The sequence below is a fragment of the Camponotus floridanus genome, unplaced genomic scaffold (genome assembly GCF_003227725.1).
Source record: "Camponotus floridanus strain SB8 unplaced genomic scaffold, Cflo_v7.5 scaffold51, whole genome shotgun sequence".
Lineage (NCBI taxonomy): Eukaryota > Metazoa > Arthropoda > Insecta > Hymenoptera > Formicidae > Camponotus > Camponotus floridanus.
This window is the reverse complement of record NW_020229670.1, coordinates 851614-869845: the sequence shown is the minus strand read 5'-3', so window position 1 is coordinate 869845 and position 18232 is coordinate 851614. Positions and strand designations below refer to the sequence as shown.

General features: G+C 31.5%; 1 protein-coding gene across 3 annotated transcripts in view; it reads right to left on the bottom strand.

The window, feature by feature from the left end:
- Positions 1-18232, bottom strand: part of LOC105254390 (ubiquitin carboxyl-terminal hydrolase 48) — a 78846-nt gene that overhangs the window by 30442 nt on the left and 30172 nt on the right. For all 3 annotated transcript variants that reach the window (XM_025412458.1, XM_025412456.1, XM_025412457.1), the window contains 3 exons: positions 6999-7129; positions 6080-6199; positions 2007-2132 (listed from right to left, as the gene is read on the bottom strand). In XM_025412458.1, the coding sequence (XP_025268243.1) occupies positions 2007-2132; positions 6080-6199; positions 6999-7129 (377 nt within the window). The remainder of the gene's footprint in view (positions 1-2006; positions 2133-6079; positions 6200-6998; positions 7130-18232) is intronic.

Genomic DNA, 18232 nt, shown 5'->3' with positions numbered 1-18232 from the left:
CCTAGAATTATTTCACCAAACGAGAGAGCATCAAGTGAATAGAATTTTTCTCCGCGGCTTTCAACAAAAACCTTGCGAGGGTTAGACATCTTCCGCATGAAGAATGCGAAAACAACGTGGCACGTGAATAAAAGTATAGATATCATTATCGCATACTTTGCGAATAATTAAAAAAATGATGTACTCAGCACATCGACAGATAGTAAGGTTGCACGAGACCCAAGACAAAACAATATTCGTAAAAATATTGTATTGGTATTGAAAATTTTCAAAAATTTAAATCTTGTCTTGGTCTTGAGTGAATATTGGTAACAAAAATCTCGTCTTGTATTGTCTTGTCTCGATTTTATTAACAATTTTTTATCTAATATTAAAAAATTATTTAAATAATATTTAACATAATTTTTGTAATATAATTTGAATTAATTATTACTATTGTATTATATTTTAATTATAATTATTACTATGTAATCGATATAAATGCCGTCTATTTACTTAAAAGAACATTTACTGTTTCATGGAAAACAGAAATTAATAACTATTTACAGACTCCAAGGGAATGTGCAGATATAAATATTTTGGAGTGATACAAAAATCAGGTTCATATTTATTCCACATTGTCAAAAATGGCTCGAGACATTTTAAGTTCAACTGCCTCGTCCATGCCAGTAGAAAGACTTTTCTCAATAGAAACTCTGACTATGTCAAAAAATAGAACCAGATTACAAAGTAAATCTTTAAAAGTACTAATGTGCATCAATTCCTGGGTGAAATGCTCTTTAATGTCTAAAATTTGCGAGTTTGATTTCTAATTTATAAAAATGTTATATTGTATTAATATTAAATGTTTTTAAATTTATCAATATGAATGTTTTTATTGAATAAAATTTTTTTAAATTCGTATTTTATTAAATTCGTAGTGATTTTTTTTTCCATTTACAAATATAAATATTTTAGTTTTTTTTAGAACCAATAATCTTGACAAGACTAATAATCCTGACAGTCTTAGTCTTGGTATTGTCTTGATAACTAATTAAAAATCTTGTCTTGATCTTGTCTTGAAATTCAAGACAAACAAGACAATATCAAAACTAATCTTGATATCTCGTGCAACCCTAACTGATAGAGTTATAAATAAACTAATGATAATTAATGACAATATTAATCGAGTCTCTATAGATTATAAGAGCAAATCTTTATTTGCAATTTGAAAAAATGCGGATATTTATTCCTGCTTATTTTGACATTGCACCTTGCTTGCAAATTGGCGAAGTAGTAAATGATTTACCAAGATCTAAGCTTTTCTTCAGTCGCAAATCTCGATTTCGACTCCACCACCCCGACTAGAAAGGTACAATTAACACTTCTAATCTCAAATAAGGCATTTTCGGTTAATCCTGGCATGAAAACGCCGGTCTTGATGCCGTTATCTGGGACCATTGCCGGTCCCGGTTACTTATCCATTGTCTCCAACTTAAGGGAAACAGTGGGCTAGATCTTAAATCTAAATTGCATCTGTTTGTCACTGTCTGGTGCTTGAGCAGAACAAACGTATCGTTGTAACGACAATTAAGACGTCACTGCGAACCATCGAGAGGCTGCGCCGGATGAATCGTAAAACATTATCGAGAAAGAGAGAGTGTAGAATCTTAAGTACTTCTGACGAAAATCCTTGTATGAATGCGTGCATTGCATGTGGAAGTAGATTTATACTAATGTAAGCTTTATAAGAGCTGCATACTCGATTAATCTCATAAAAGAGATATATTATATTTTTATATAAATGTATATTCGCGAATATTTTTCTCTAAAAGTATCTGATATGAGATCTAATTTTGAGAGATTTAAAAAGTTTCGCGGATTCAATTTTTCTTATTTCGACAGATAAATCACATTATGCATTATCAATTTTTTTCTTATTATTTCTTGGTTTTATTATTTTCTTTGTTTTTAAGATTTCGATTATTTAGATAGATAAAATAAATAAAACTCAAGTTAAGTCTTACCTTTAACGTAAGTAGCGCTCCGGGAAATATTCCGAGCGACGCCAGGCTCTGACTATGATCGGTGAGTTCGTGTTCACCTAACATTATATGTTGATCATATGGTCCAGCACCGCAAATCTGCATCGTCTAAAAGAAAACAGAATTTATCTTCACTTTATCTTCTACATAATCAAACAATTCAATAAAATGATAATAAATATCTTATCATTTTCTTGACAAAAATAATTAAGTCTGCAATTAAAAAGTTTTGAATATAACGTCACACATTTTACATATTATTTTCATACTATTTTTACAGTGCCATTTCAAATCAAAATATTTAGGCATAGAGAAACTTTTTCTGGCTGCAATTAAAATCTTACACAATTAATTATATTTTCTAAAAAATAAATACAATTAGTTTTCAGAAAACTAATGACACATATGTTTTTTTTTTCATAAAACAGGATTTAGCAATATTAAACATACGTAAGCTATTAAAAAAAGAGTAAGATTTGCGGAAAAATCACAGCGAATAACGAGAGCTGCTGTTTAAAATCCAGAAGTAAACATACGAGTATACAAGTTTCAATAATTGCTTAATTTGTGAAACCCGTGTAACGTTGCGTGAAGGGATAGTTTGCGTCGCTGCCTTGTCTTCGGTGCGAAAACACGTAGCTTGGTTTCTGTTTTACGATTGTCGAGACGAACTAAACTGAGCCAAGCCCGGCAGAAGGGACGAGAGGAAAGACATCGCTAGAAAGCGAAGAGATATCATATATAAAGAAGATGATTATAAATACACGTACAATTTATAGTCTAGAAATATCATGGAAATATATTCTTATCAAATTAAATTTATTTACCGCCGAAATAACATAGCTATAAACACCGTGCATTTTATTGTTATTTTATTTTATTCGCGAGATAGATTCGTGTTATATCATATCGATTTTTATGCATCATATATTTGCAGAATTTTATACAAGTGGGAGAAAATGAAGAATAAAGCGAGCAAGAAAAAGAGATGGTTAGGGTTAAAGAATCTCGAGGCTTCCTCGTTAAAGAAAGATGCTCAACGAGCGCGATAAATAGAGGTACATTTAACAAGATTGCAGGAAGCAGCGAGGAGGGAGAGGCCAAATTGCCTCGAGGTTGAAGAATTTTTGATCTTTATGAATTCTGATATTCGATCACATCATAGTCAGATTTGTGATGCATTATCACAGAGATATCCCGATAACACGGCAACCGTGATTTCCAGGATCGTACACAGAAAAAAATAAGTGTCAAATCAAAAGAATTAAGAAAATTATAAAGATTTAAGAAAATTATAATTTTTCATTTAAAAATGCTATTTTTTGTCTAACATTGTTTCCTTTCCATTCAAGAAAATTAAATCTTAAATCATAAGAATATATTTTTCTTGATTGAACTATATAAAATGGCTTCATTCAAGTAAGCAATTATTCAAACAATTATATTTTTCTTTAATTAACGCAATGTAATCTCATTTCAACATTTCCATGTTAAAACTAAATATATTTTCAAAATAAGAATGTCCTTTTTTTCTGTGTACAGTTGCTTCCATATATGATTCATTTTCCAATTTATCAATGAAAAATCTGGTGCGATCGCGTTTTAATTAACCGTAATTTCCGCCTGTGAATGAATTATCTGCGCGGAGAACATTTTTTCGTCATTGCGTTTGCATCATAAGAACAGTAACAAAAGCGATCAAATACATCGTGTCGCGGGACAAAAATGGAATTGAAAACATGCAATGTATTAGAAGATTAAGAGACTTTAAAGAACTTTCCTCCTCTATATAAGTATTGCACAAAACGCGATTGTGATTGATAAAACTGTATGTGCGAATAACCGGCGAAGAACAGTAGCGGCGTCGCTATTGTCCCGATTTGCTGCTTGCTCGCTAGCGATATAACTGCATTCGACCATGAAATTCAAACATTTTTATTGGCGACCTTTTTGTCCGATGGTAAAAAGTAACGAGCGCACGGCATGACTCGCCCGCATTTTTCGTCAAACGCGAACCAATCTGTGAACAGTGACACCCTTGAATCGTGACGCCGTCGCACCGCGAAATTTTCCAATCAAAAAAACATCCCTTTATGCGTTCAATTCTAAAACAAAATAAATAAATAAATAAATAAAATATATATAATTTTCTGATATATTTCTCTCTAATAAAACTTGTAATTTTTACATGTATAATATACGCAGAAAAAAGGACATTCTTGTTTTGAAAATATATTTAGTTTTAACATGGAAATCTTGAAATGAGATTATATTGCGTTAATTAAAGAAAAATATAATTGCTTACTTGAATGAAGCTATTTAATATAGTTCAATCAAAAAAAATATATTCTTATGATTTAGGATTTAATTTTCTTGAATGGAAAGGAAACAATGTTAGACAGAAAATAGCATTTTAAATCAAAGATTTTCTACAGTAATTTTCTACAGTAGAATTAAATAATTATATATTCTCGAGATGACAATTACAATATGAAAATAGGACTATAATATTGCTAAAATTAAAAATTTTTAAATTCTTCTAAGAAGATTATAAATTATTGCGTATACGAAACAATGAACGCGTTTAGTTTAAGTATATAAGTTTCGATTTGATACTTATTTTTTTCTGTGTAGTAACTAAAGTTTGATTTCAACTATATATATAATATTTATATATCTATAATATTTCTCTCTAATAAAACTTGTAATTTTCACATGTGTACACAGAAAAAAAGAACATTCTTGTTTTGAAAATATATTTAGTTTTAACATGGAAATCTTGAAATGAGATTATATTGCGTTAATTAAAGAAAAATGTAATTGCTTACTTGAATGAAGCCATTTAATATAGTTCAATCAAAAAAAATATATTCTGATGATTTAGGATTTAATTTTCTTGAATGGAAAGGAAACAATGTTAGACAGAAAATAGCATTTTAAATCAAAGATTATAATTTTCTATAGTAGAATTAAATAATTATATATTCTCGAGATGACAATTACAATATGAAAATAGGACTATAATATTGCTAAAATTAAAAATTTTTAAGTTTTGATTGGACTTATTTTTTTTCTGTGTAGTAACTAAAGTTTGATTTCAACTAAAGTTAAATTTTTCAACTTTTGCGATTAAATGAGACAACATTAAATCTCAAGACACACAAAATTACACAGAAAAAAAGAAAGGTACACAACGAGTGAGAAGAAGAAACGTGGTCTCGTATTTCCATTGACGCCAACAGCCTCTCTCGCGGGCGGGTATTAAAAAGAGATGCGCGCTCTTCGGGGTGAAAGAGGTACGAATAAAAATTCGTGCCCGAAGGAGAGCACGGTGAATAGATAGAGAAGAGGAAGAAAGATAAAGAGATAAAGAGAGAGCAGGGAGAAAGAGTCAAATGGAAGGTTGAGTGGAGCGAAGTGGAGTGAAGTGGAGTGGAGAAGTTGGAGACCTGTTATTAGCGCGAGGTTTATGCTCTTTCGGGTTTTTGCCAGTGGCTCCGTTGAAGAAGAGGCAGGGGAAGGAGATGGCTACGGCCTCGCAATATAAATACGCTTAATAGTTTAAGCACACTGCCGGAGCCCGAGCATATGCTAACCAGCCATATAACTACGCTTTACTACTCTTTCGTTCATTCGAGAATGAACAGCCAAACCGAAACAGCGAGACAAGGAGTAGCTTATCGGACCAACGCTCGCGCGCGCAGATCTTTTCATTTCCAACAAAAGAATGCCATACAATTAATTTACGACACAAATTGATTGGTCATCCTAGTTACTTTCGGCAGATGACGACTACAAACAGATCGGGATATCGAGACTTTTATCGATTTTTATCTCAAATCTGCTTTACTCTTTTCTTTGAATTTATTTTATATCATTTTGTGTATTTTAATAATGTTTTTTTTATTTAATTTATTTCAAAGAATTTTTTTATAAAACGAAAGAATTCTGAAGTTTGTTATATCTATTTTATGAAATAATCATGCGGATAAATAAATGAATGGTGAGAAAATTAATGTTATAATTAAATCTAACTTTTATGTTAATGTACTTACCATTACTTTGAGTTCTCTTAAAGTAATTTCAGACGAAACTTTGAGTTCATGGGAGCCTTTTAATTTTCTCCTAGTTCGTGATGGACGTACATTTTCTATCTTTGGCCTTTTCGCCGCTGTCTATAACAAACATATGAAATATCTGAGGATAAAACAATGCCCTTTAATCAATAATTCTTTTCTTATAAAATTATTTGTAAAAAAAAAACAAAAAAGACTGTTTATTTAAAGAAAACTTAAAACATTCAATATAAAAACGAGAAAATGTAGATAAATGCGGTTTTACATGATTATTCCTAAATCAACATGAATCAAAAGCGAGCTATGTAAAAGAAAGTAGAACTCTTAAAGTGGAGTAGAGACTTTAAGTAGAGACGTAATAATACTTATTATATTATGAAATGCGTGAGATGGCATCAATTCATCGTTATCAGTTAGAATTGATCTGAAAAGACGACTGCTTTCAGAACACTCGATGACTCGGCATGTCTGCCCATTAACAAAATTTCTTTGTCGTCTGAACGAATCAGTATAATTTATTTATGTGTATATATATATATATATATATATATATATATATATATGCATACACGTATAAAATGTTTTTAAATTTCTATAAAATATTGCATACCAAAAAATGAGCAACACATTACGGTTTTAATATTGTAATAATATTATACATTATATAAATGATAATAATAATAATAATAATAGTTTTCCAAAACTTTCCAAGTCATATTCTTGCATAAAAATTTGTACATATGTAAGGAAAACTGACATCTAACTGATCCGTTTCTATATGCTGAATTTTTAAAATATAATATCGTTTCACAATCATAATGATTAAAGATTTTGTAAGTTGACAGTTGTCGATAAGCATCAACATATTAAATAAATAATAAATGAAAAACATATTTACCTCAGAATTGTTTTCTGTTTTAGTGTCTTCATTATCGTCGATACATTTAATGTAGATCGTCGCTCTTTCGTATTTTAAACTTTCCAAGCGTTCCTGTTCAACCCTTGCTAACATACAGGCTGCGCACAAACCTGAAGCAATACAAAGCATTTTCGTGATGCATAATATAATTAAAAATAATTAATGCTATTTTTGAAAATGTCAAAAGAATATTTTGGTTTTTTTTTTAATTTCTTCTATTGTAGTATTTGAAAAATTCATTTAGATATCCGCAAAAATATAGCAAATTAAATCCATTAATATACAAGATACAATTCTTTACAAACAATGCATTGATCTAAACTGTGTACTGAGAAAAATCGTTTGATTGTACCAACAAGACATATATGATTGAAGGAATTTTGGTTAAATCAAACAAGAATTTCTAGTTATCATGATAAGACTCGATTTTTTATAACTAGAACGTTTAATAGATTTTACTGTAAGAATTTGGTTAGTATTTTCTGGTTGGATCTATAAAATTTCTTGTTACATTAATTTCCTTGCTTACTCTCTTAACGTAACTCGTATTCAATATTTTTCATAAAATGTATGTAAAGAATTAGTATTAACATTAAATCCAAAGTATATTTTTTTTCTCTTACGAACAGTAGTGCCAGAAAGAGGACGCTAACTCTCTCATTGTGTGTGTTTGAGCTGCATCCTCTTCTTGCATCACTGTTTATCAGTTTAATTTCTAACAAACTGAACTTAAAATAATTTATTCAATAATCTTGATTGAATTTATGCAATAATCTTGTTGGAATTCAGAATATTAAACAAACTTTTGAGATTAGATAGGAAAAATTTTAGATGACTTAGTGCTGGCGAGTTTAATATTATTAACCAGAAAATTTGGTAAATTTAACAGGGAGAAATTAATCAGATTCATCTGGTAATTCCTACAAGAATTCTAGTTCGTCCATTTTCCAACAGGCATACTGGTTGAATCTACCAGAATTCTAATTAATACAACCAGATTTTTTTCTCAGTGTATGATTTTTAAAATGTCCGAGAAAATACTGATTGAATCTACCAGAATTCTACTTAATGCAACCAGATTTTTTTCTCAGTGTATGATTTTTAAAATATCAGAGAAAATACTGGTTGAATCTACCAGAATTCTAATTAATGCAACCAGATTTTTTTCTCAGTGTATGATTTTTCAAATGTCCGAGAAAATATCATCACGATCTTCGTAACGATGCAGGAACTTAACTTGACGCGGCTCAATGCGACGCCACTATTAACACCCTCAGGGGTCAGAGATTTCGTTGGCCTCTCGTCGAGCCCTCGTCGAGGACCGGGACGGCAGTTAGAAAGTCGTGTTAGAGGGTGCGCGCGGGTGAGTGGGTGGTACGGCGATGTCGGTGGTGGCTCTTATCCCATGTATAATAGATTGCTTACGGCCGGTGAGATTAATACAGTAATTAATAATATACGGTGACCAGGGTGGTGTAAGAAGCGGCCATTGTTGCTGGCCGGACAGCACAAAAAGCGCTTTCGGCCGGTCCAAAGCTCGTATCCGAGCGACTCTCGGAGCGTTACGTCATGTTCAGACAGTTTTCCAGCAGCGGGAAACGCGAGGGAAGGAGAATATCGTGACCTCGGCTGAATGTGAATTCGTCCACCCCCGCGTATCACTAATTACCGGTTCGTAGAAACCAATAAGGGGACGGTATAAGAAGCCTATTTGCCCATTAACCAAGAGATTAATGCATACAGAATGCATATTCGATACATTTCCTCGGAATGATAGACAGGACTTTTGAGAATGAAGAAAGAATAAACGTGTTGACTTTTATCTGTCGTCGCTTGGAGGTGGACTGAAAACGATTGCATCCAGCGAACTAATTTCCCGTAACGAAGGATAGGATGCGGAAGGATCCGTACGCCAAATGAATTCAAAGGTCCTCCCCTCGAATTCCTAATTACCCGCCGGCGAGCGGGGATATCCGTGCGATAGGATCGTTTGCTATCGAGTTTAATCGGAAATACGAGAAGCTTAAGCTAATGAGAGATTCGTAGGGTCGCGAATGCAAATCTCTTCCGATGTACTACAAACAGTACCTATCGAGAATGTTAGCCGCACTTTTCGAGCCGGCCGAGACGGACAATCTCGCGGAAACTAAAGTTACGATCGACGATCCATTACATTTCCGCTCACGTAATCGCAAGTTTTTATTATACAGAGTGTCCCAAAAGTCCCGGACCGGTCGAATATTTCATAAATTATGCACTTTAGAAAGAAATGTTTCAGACAAAAGTTGTATGGCTTGAAGGGGGCTATCAGATAGTGGCAATGATTTGATCTTGGAGAGTCATTTGAAGGTGACGTAAAGGTCATCTTCAATTTTTTAAATGGAACTCCCTATTTTTTATTACATATTCGTGTAGCTTATCTCGAGAGCTTTCCAAAACACTACAATAAAGTATTTCTTCATTGAGTATTTTTCGAGTTATGAGGCTTGAAATCATTTCTTAATTTTGCATAAACCATAAAATATCTAGTAAAATATTCATTTTTCGATTATCTTACCTTAATACTTTTATGTACAAAATAATGAGAGGAATCAATTGGTGTAAAGAAAACATATAGATGTTTTAAAAAAACATATAATTGTTAATTGCAAATTACATATTTTTTTCTTAAAAACAACTGTTTTTTCTTTACACCAATTGATTCCTCTCATTATTTTGTACATAAAAGTATTAAGGTAAGATAATCGAAAAATGAATATTTTACTAGATATTTTATGGTTTATGCAAAATTAAGAAATGATTTCAAGCCTCATAACTCGAAAAGTACTCAATGAAGAAATACTTTATTATAGTATTTTGAAAAGCTCTCGAGATAAGCTACACGGATATGTAATAAAAAATAGGAGGTTCCATTTAAGAAATTGACGGTGATCTTCACGTGACTTTCAAATGACTCTCCCATGTCGAATCATTGCCACTATTTGATGGCTCCCTTCAAGCCATACAACTTTTGTCTGAAACATTTCTTTCTAAAGTGCATAGTTTATGAAATATTCGATCGATCCGGGACTTTTGGGACACTTTGTAGAAGCGTTATGCAAAAGTACGAGGAGGCTTCTATGTGCGTTTGAAGGAGCAAAGGGATCCATTTTATTGGCAAATATACACAATAGTGGTTGTGCAAGATTAAAGGGCGACGGAGGAGCTCTAGTCCATTTCCCTAAAGTGCCATCGAAGGGCAATCAAACCATAAACGAATGTCGAAACTTGGTGATATCGACGAAAGAAGTTTTGGGAGCCCGACAAAGAATCAGAATCCTATATAAGAATTTTATGTAGATCGTTAAAAGTACCAAAATCTTCTGACATCTACGAAGTAAAATTTTGAACAAAAGCTATATATGATTATTAAGTTGCTTAACATGTAAATCTATAATTGCGAATTATCATCAATATACATATATGAGATTTTAAGCAAAAGTCTTGCTGATATGCATAAATATTAATTGAAAATAGAGATTATATTTATATTTTATAAATAAGAAATTTTTAAACAGATAGAACATTACTTAAGAATATTTTTTTTAATTATATTTAAGAAAAATCTCTTTCTTTTTAAAGACACTGATCAAACAGAAAAAATAATTATTACTAGTAAAAATCATATAAGACATTACATGGGGGAAATTTTATTGAATTTGTAGATGTATATTAATTAATACATATTTATAAGAATGTTTTTTTTCTTCGGCCTAATTCGACGAGCTAAACAAAGTGTCTCACTGTGTTAATTACACTTTAGCTGATTGACCATCGATCAAGGAAAAGCAATTATACGGTGATTGCGGATACGTCGAAATAAGTCTCGAATTGACAGGACGATTATTTGGAGTTGGAGCAGAGCGGATGGGCGAAAAAGAGTCGTAAATGAAATAGGGTCGTTATTATCAAGGTGTTAATTTGAAACGAGATGTTGATATTACGATTTATCGTCAAGGGATTTGAAAATCCTCTCGTATAATTTTTGTACAACGTGAGATTATTTATTTATTAATTCTTAAAATCAAATAAAAGAAAAATAACATCGTTTGCAATAAACGCAAAAATATCGATCCTAAAACGATTATTTAAAGCTAAGATGGAAAATGCCCAAACTGCAGGAGAAAACTCTTCGATCAAAATCGAAAACACATTAGGTGGAAAAGATATCAGGTTCGCTATTATATTAAAAGAACTGAACGACTTTCATTCATAACTCCCGAGTCACCTCGTGAATGAAAGATTTATGTTCCCCCCTACCGATGTGACTTAACGACGAGAAATGTTTTCACTCTCCTACAAATATGTTTCGAATTCTCTGAAATTTTCTGCTAATAAAGTAATAATTTATTTTGTTTATTGCATTAATAAATTTATTAAATACAGTCTGACAGATAACAAGAAATAAAATATATTTTCGATCAATATTTTATCGTGCATAAAAATAATAAAACATGAAAGAATTGGATAAATTAAAAAAAAAAAGAAAATTAAAAAACTGCATGATTCTTCAAGCGACAAGAAATGAATACATTTTTCCTTCAGTCAAATGCTCATTTTTTACTTAAGAATATTTTTTTAAAATTACATTTAAGAAAAATCTCTTTCTTTTTAAGGATGTATTGGAGATATATTACAATCAATAAGGTCGCCATAAATTTTTAATTTAACATTCTTAATAACATTCTAAATCGTCATGAATTATTTCAAATTTTTTTTACTTGCTCCTTTAAAAGTTATTAATTTTTGAATTTTGCAATTTTAACATAGGATCTTATGTAAACGTTTAAGAGACAGATAATAAATTATTCACAAACTACAAAAAAACAATCATAAAAATTTTATTTTCTATTATATCCTTCATACATGTAAAAATGTTTCCACAAAGTTTCAAAATGATTTACTTGCTCGTTTTGAAGTTATTATTAAAAAATAACTGTGATTATCAGTTTGACGCAATACTGATGATAAAACGTGACAACATTTTCTTGGAAATTAATACCTATTTATATTAAAGAATACTTTGAAGTATGATTTCGTGATTTTTAAAAAATTTTCCATCAATTAGAATTCGTATTCTGCCCAAATTTAATTTTTTGATACTTTGGATTAACTTTTGAGACAGACGGTCCGTCCAATACATCCTTAAAGACACTAATCAAACAGAGAAAATAATTATTACTAATAAAAATCATATAACATTACATGGGGAAAATTTTATTGAATTTGTATATCAATTAATACGTTTTTATAAGAAGTTTTTTTTCTTTGGCCTAATTCGACGAGCTAAACAAAGTGTCTGACTGTGTTAATTACACTTTGATTTTTAAATATTTTGCCCAGCAACCAGCATCGGTAATTGGCAGCTAGAATTAACGAAACTCTCAAACATAACTTGGTATAGGTACCTGGCGCGCATCGACATCGCAGTAGCCGAGGAAGATCGACGTGATAATAATGATTTCGCTAACGAACGTCTTCGGGAGCCACAACAAAGTCGAAATCTAATCCTCTTACAGGATGACACCGAGCCAGCATAAGAGCAAGGGCGGCATTACTCGCGTCTCTCACGAAATCCGCAAAATGCGATTGTCACTTTGTACCGTGAAAATCGAGAGAAACCCTCGCGATGCGTCACTCGCAGATGAATAATCTCGCGATCAACGTTCATTAATTAAACGATATCATATTTAATTTGCTCAATCGTTTAATATTTTATCATTTATACACTGAGGGAAAAATTTTTTTAAATCAAATAAATCTGTTATCTTGAAATTTTTGCTTTAAATGCAAGGAATTGTTTATTTCATTTAAGCAAAAGCATTTAATTTTAATTAAATATACATGTTATATTAAGTACATTACTTTCATTTATATATTTTTTATATTTAAATACTATTTTCGTAAAATATATACTATAATTTATTAAATTAAATATATTATTTTTTTAAATTAAAAAATTTGAAATTTTTGGGAATAAAAAATGCATTTTAATAAATATTTTGTAAAATTAAAATAAAAATATTTAATTAAAAATTATATTTTTCAAGCATATATATTTTTTTAAACATATGTAAATAAATACTTAATTTAAGCAAACAGACATTTTGAATACAAGTAAATACGTGATTAGTACCCACCGAATAAATAGTTTTCTTGAGTTAACTAAAATTTTTTTATTTCCAGATAACTTTTTCCTTATGCAATGAAATAACGATTAAAATATACATCAAAAATATGCAATCTTCCAAAACGTAAATGTCGTTTATTGGGAGGAAACGCGACGATTTAAGGACGTATTGGACGGACCGTCTGTCTCAAAAATTAATCCAAAGTATCAAAAAATTAAAATTGGGCAGAATACGAATTCTAATTGATGAAAAATTTTTTAAAAATCACGAAATCATACTTCAAAGTATTCTTTAATATAAATAGGTCTTAATTTCCAAGAAAATGTTGCCACGTTTTATCATCAATATTGCGTCAAACCGATAATCACAGTTATTTTTTAATAATAATTTCAAAACGAGCAAGTAAATCGTTTTAAAACTTTGTGGGAACATTTTTACATGTATGAAGAATATAATATTACAAAATGAAATTTTTATCATTGTTTTTTTATAGTTTGTGAATAATTTATTACCTGTCTCTTGAACGTTTACATAAGATCCTATGTTAAAATCGCAAATTCAAAAATTAATAACTTTTAAAGGAACAAGTAAAAAAATTTGAAATAATTCATGACGTTTTAGAATGTTATTAAAAATGTTAAATTAAAAATTCACGCGATTTCATTGATTGTAATATATCTCCAATACATCCTTAAATCAAGTAATATGGACGATTGGACACTTTTAGATTATCGAGGGTCTCTCCTTCGGACAGAATCAGAAGACGCATCTTAGTGAAGGTTGAAGAAGAGGGGATCTGAGCGAGCTTTATCCTTGTTTTATCTTGTTTCCCACCCAACCTCTCTCACCGCACTTCGCACACTCCGCTACCGGAGAACGAGCATCGGTCATCTAGGCGCTCCATTTAATCCTGGAGGAAAAGGACCCCCCGTAGATTCACAGACAAGTGGGGATCTCCTTCGGGATAACAGAAGCAGCGAGGGGAAGCGCTCCGAGAGACCTAGCAGGATGCGCTAATTCGTCCCTGCGAAATTTGTCCCGCCCGACTTTGCTCGTTTCCTGCGCGATTACGCGAAAATGCTGTTTTTTTTCCGCTCTCCGCGCACTAATGTTTCACTAAGCCTCCCTTTTCTTATCTGTATATTGGCTATCGTACAAAAACGTATGCAATCATCGTGCTGACCAAAAATGAATTGTCGACCCTCGCTCGAAATAATTTTCTCACTCGGAGAATAAAATAAGATCGAATGTAATTTCGTAAGAATTACTTCATTCATAATTAATTGCAAATTAATTCAATAATTAATTCAATTAAGGATGTTTTATATGTACAATCGCAGCAAAAAATAGCTGAAAATCAATATTCACGAATATATCCACTTTTGATGTATTTTGGTGTATTATGAGAAATTGTGTGGAACTTATATACTTAAACTAACGCGTTCATTGTTTCGTATATGCGCAACAATTTCTAATCTTCTTAGGAGAATTTAATAATTTTAAATTTCAACAATATTATAGTCTTATTTTAATATTATAATTGTCACCTCAAGAATATATAATTATTTAATTCTACTTTAAGAAAATTAGAATCTTTGATTTAAAAATGTTATTTTCTATCCAACATTGTTTCTTTTCCATTCAAGAAAATTAAATCTTAAATCATAAGAATATATTTTTCTCGATTGAACTATATAAAATGGCTTCATTCAAGTAAGCAATTATTCAAAAAATTATATTTTTCTTTAATTAACGCAATATAATCTCATTTCAAGATTTCCATGTTAAAACTAAAAATATTTTCAAATCAAAAATGTTCTTTTTTTCTGTGTATATAAGGACATTCTGTACAATTTTCACTAAATTCTCAATATTTTGAAAACAGGTACAAAACATCCTTAAATAATTAATTCAATTATTCTTTTTACTTTTATTCATTAAAATACGATTGAAGCGATGAAGGACTGATTGTTTGCCTAATACAACAGTATTTCGGAGGGTTGTAAGTTTTGAGACGAAAAAGTTCCGGGTTGGAAGTCGGTATCCATTAACGGTGCAACGACTTTGACCGCACGACGACACGACTCATAAGAGCATGTTCATTGGTCAGCGGATGTATATATTAAGACATGTCCGGCGCACTTGTCGCAGGGTGGGGACAGGGGGCTAACAAATGTCTCTCCTGAATCGTTTGACCCCTGGTATACGTTCAACCCCCTCAGGAAACTAAATCTCGAATCTCCAGGTCCATCTCTCCCTCCCTCTCCTACGTCGTAGCCGCACGTTTATGGAAGGACGGCCGCTGCAACGTAGGCGACCGCATTCTCAGGGAGGGAACTAATCAGCAAATTCGTGTTCTAAATCTAAATCGCCGTCCGAATATTAATTTGAGGCCGGTCTCTTCCTGCCGCCGCCGTCGCCGGTTTCTACCCCTCCTCGTCTGTCTGTTCCGCGCATACGGTTTTCTTAGTCTCTCGCTCACTCGTTCCTCATCGGTTTTGCGATACAACCAGTGCCGTACCACGGACACGCCTGATTTGTGGCACCGCATGGCGCCTAAGCGATATTTACGAGCGACGTTCGGGAAACGAAACAGCGAGCAACTCTAGCTACAATTCTAGAATCAATTTCAATCTCGCGTATAAAAGCCGCTTCTCTCAAGATAATCGCGTGGGACACGACTCAATTATCGAAATTTCATTTTCTCTATATAAAAAATACTCAAACAATTTTTTGCAAACATATTGGAATGTTTTAATTTAAAAAAAAATTAATTTAAATTAAAAAGTAAGGAAAACTTATATTTTATAAAAATTAATTTTTTTAGAAAAAATATATAATTTTGTATCTTCAATATATTGGGCATTTAAAAAGCAGAAACAAAATAAATTTATAATTTAAAACATACAATATTTATATAAAATATTATATAAATAAAGGATTTGCGAGCGACGTTCGGGAAACGATACAGCGAGCAACTCTAGCTACAATTCTAGAATCAATTTCAATCTCGCGTATAAAAGTCGCTTCTCTCAAGATAATCGCGTAGGACACGACTCAATTATCAAAATTTCATTTTCTCTATATAAAAAATACTCAAATTTTTTTCCAAACATATTGGAATGTTTTAATTTAAAAAAAAATGAATTTAAATTAAAAAGTAAGAAAAATATTTATATTTTATATTTATATTTATATTTATATTTTATTATTTATATTTATATTTATATTTATATTTATTTTATTATATTTATATTTTATAAAAATTAATTTTTTTAGAAAAAATATATAATTTTGTATCTTCAATATATTGGTCATTTAAAGGAGAAACAAAATAAATTTATAATTTAAAAAATTCACTTCAGATACGTATTTAAAATGAATACAAATCATAATGTAAGATTTTAAATTTTTCAATTAATTAGCGCACATTTTTTTCGTTAAACATCTATTTGCAGATAATCACGTATACTCTTCAGAATACTTAAAATTTCGCAATCGAGTCTTATGTTGTACCGATTGGACCTCGTCTCGCATGAGGCAACATTTCTTTCCCTTCGCTTAGGTTTTCCGGCATCGTCGTCGTCATCAAGACGGTCGGAGGAGCAACGAGGCGTAGAGGGCGGTATTCAATCGCGTCACCTCCGGTTCTGTCAACTGGCGAGCGGACGATATCGGGGGTAGTCGGGTGATTGATACGAGGTTGGACGGTGCCTAATGTGCCTTCACGATCAAGGGAGACGGCGGGCAAAAGGGAGAGGAAGAAAGCGAGAAAAGGGGATCCTTGGAGGCTTTAAGAGTAGCACACGATCGTCCGGCTAGGACTCGTTAACCAGGGCCGTATCAGTCACCGAAAGCAACCCCCTATTTTTTGTACTCAGCAATCCGTCCTTCTTCCCTTCGCGCCTACCCGAGATCTCCCGTATCCGCAAAGCACGCTCTCAAAATAAGCTAAATCGTCTGTTTGTCCGTAATTCGGTTCCTCCTCGTGTTCTTCGGAGTATCGCTAAAGAAAATCGTGACGAGATAATTCGATGATACGATTAAATGTACAAGAAATATAAATGTAATAAATATTGTATGTCAATAAAAATATAATATATTATGTTTTTATTGACATATTTTTATTTATTGACATACAATATTTATATAAAGTATTATATAAATAAAGGATCATTGGAAATAATGTAATCGACCAAAACTAGCCAGAATTTTTGTTTATTATTAATTACATTTGATTTAATTAATTTTATTGTTTTAATAAAACAAATGTAATTAATAAACAAAAATTTTGTTATTTTATTAAAATAAATGTTTTGGTCGATTACATTATTTCCCATGATCCTTTAATTAGTTGACTAGCGATATTAAGATAATTTATTATATAAATTTATTATATAAATATTGTATGTCAATAAATTTCCAGCGACTATTTTTAAAATTTTTCTCTGTTTATTTATTGACATACAAAATATTTATATAAAATATTATATAAATAAAGGATCATTGGAAATAATGCGATCGACCAAAACTAGCCAGAATTTTTGTTTATTATTAATTACATTTGATTTAATTAATTTTGTTGTTTTAATAAAACAAATGTAATGAATAATAAACAAAAATTCTGGCTAGTTTTGGTCGATTACATTATTTCCGATGATCCTTTGATTAATTGACTAGCGATAATAAGATAATTTATTATATAAATATTGTATGTCAATAAATTTCCAGCGACTATTTTTAAAATATTTTTGTTTATCGACGTCCACAACTAGCATTAAATGTTTATTAGCGATCAGAATACTAGCTTTTGCACGTCCATAAAAATCATCGCTTTAAACATCTCCATTTGGCCGGTGGACTTGTCCGCTGATTTCGATTCCGGCCATCAACGAAGAGGCGAGATCTTTGCAATTCAGATGTCGTTGTCGTGGCGGCGGCATCGTAGCTCCTTGTCGTGCCAAGGGAATCGGAAGAGCGCCTTGACAAATGCCCCGGAAAAAAAAGGTGGTGTACTCGCGACCGGGAGACGGACAAGACAAT